At 62.3% G+C, this 1395-nt stretch overlaps 1 protein-coding gene across 1 annotated transcript; it reads right to left on the bottom strand.

Annotated features, from left to right (window-relative positions):
- Positions 1–9: 9 nt before the first annotated feature.
- LOC107125207 (vacuolar protein sorting-associated protein 4A) lies at positions 10–927 on the bottom strand (the record flags this gene model as incomplete). The annotated part of the gene is made up of 4 exons (XM_015428653.1): positions 10–158; positions 329–485; positions 583–702; positions 850–927. Coding segments are annotated over 4 exons (504 nt in total), but the record flags the coding sequence as incomplete, so codon positions are not given.
- Between the last annotated feature and the right edge of the window lie 468 nt (positions 928–1395).

The following is a 1395-nucleotide window of genomic DNA, read 5'->3' as shown; positions in this document are numbered from 1 at the left end:
GCTACGCACCCTGCATCTGCACTAGAAATTCCGTCTTGATCCTGCGGGCGGCTTCGCTTTCGTTCTCATTGCGAGAGCCACACAAGGAGTCCACCTCGTCTATGAAGATGATGGAGGGCTTATGCTGCCGGGCCAGCTCAAACAGGTTCTTCACCAGCCTGAAGCAGGAAGAGAGGGGACGGCTCAAGACCGAGCGCAGAGAGGCCACGAGACCCAGACGCGCAGGGCAACGGAGCCCCAGAAGGCAGCCGGCCCAGTCTGCACCTCTCCTCTCTCGGCTCCATCCTGCCCAACGAGCCAAACCCTCTGTTCCAGCCCCTGCACTCACTTTTCGCTCTCCCCCAGCCACTTGGACACCAGGTCGGAGGAGGAGATGGAGAAGAAGGTGGAGTTGCCAGCCTCGGTCGCTACGGCCTTGGCCAAGTAGGACTTCCCCGTGCCAGGAGGGCCGAAAAGGAGGATCCCTCGCCACGGGGTGCGCTTGCCTGGGGGACAGACAGACAGACAGAGACAGCCTTACCCCACCTTCGCAATACTCCACGTGGCCAGGGGACGGCAAAGGGGACCCCCAGGAGGCCTTACCTGTGAACAGGTGTGGAAACTTGATGGGCAGAATGACAGCTTCTTTCAGGGCCTCCTTGGCCCCCTCCAGGCCAGCCACGTCACCCCACCGCACGTTGGGCTTCTCCATCACCACGGCCCCTGTGGCGGGAAGGCAGTTGGCCCCACGAACGCCACGCACTGCCCACCCCGCCCTGCCAGGAAGGGGCCACCAGGCAGCAGCCTCTCACTCCCAGGGGCTGGCGGCAAGCGCCACCCGCGGCTCCGGCCCCCGAGTCCCAGCCTTACCCATCAGCTGCTCTTGCAGCTTCTTCTTCTCGGGGTTGTCTCCCTCGTTGTCACTGTCGCTCCTGTGGAGGGAGGCACCTGGTCAGGTGGGATGGAGCAGCCCCCTCCCCGCCAGAGAGGAACGGGCTCCGGAGACACGGAGGGCCCAGACCGCACTGACGGCGGCCTGCACATCCGCTTTGGCTGCAGGCGGAGGGGACAGAACCTCTGCTTCCAAGGGCAGCCAAAGGCAGGAACTGGTGAGCAACTCTCCACAGCCCTTTTTTTTATAACCAGGTCTCCACCGAGAACGTGAAGCCACACATCAGCAACAGCTGGGCAGGGAGGGGGAACAGTCCGGCAGCTCACAGAGCTGCTCCCCATCATTCAAGGAAGGAAGCCAGGTCCCCCGGCCTCTGCTCAGAAAAGCCAAACTGCGCAAACGCAGGGAGCGCCGATGCCAGGTTCTGCATCGATCGCTTATCGCCTAGGGAAGCGCATCACGATAGAGGACGTGATAAGGGGAGGCATGACAGGGGCTTATAAAATTGTACATGAGATGGAGAG

Source organism: Gekko japonicus, unplaced genomic scaffold (genome assembly GCF_001447785.1).
Source record: "Gekko japonicus isolate JY-2015 unplaced genomic scaffold, Gekko_japonicus_V1.1 scaffold25441, whole genome shotgun sequence".
Lineage (NCBI taxonomy): Eukaryota > Metazoa > Chordata > Lepidosauria > Squamata > Gekkonidae > Gekko > Gekko japonicus.
This window is presented reverse-complemented; position numbering and strand designations above follow the sequence as displayed.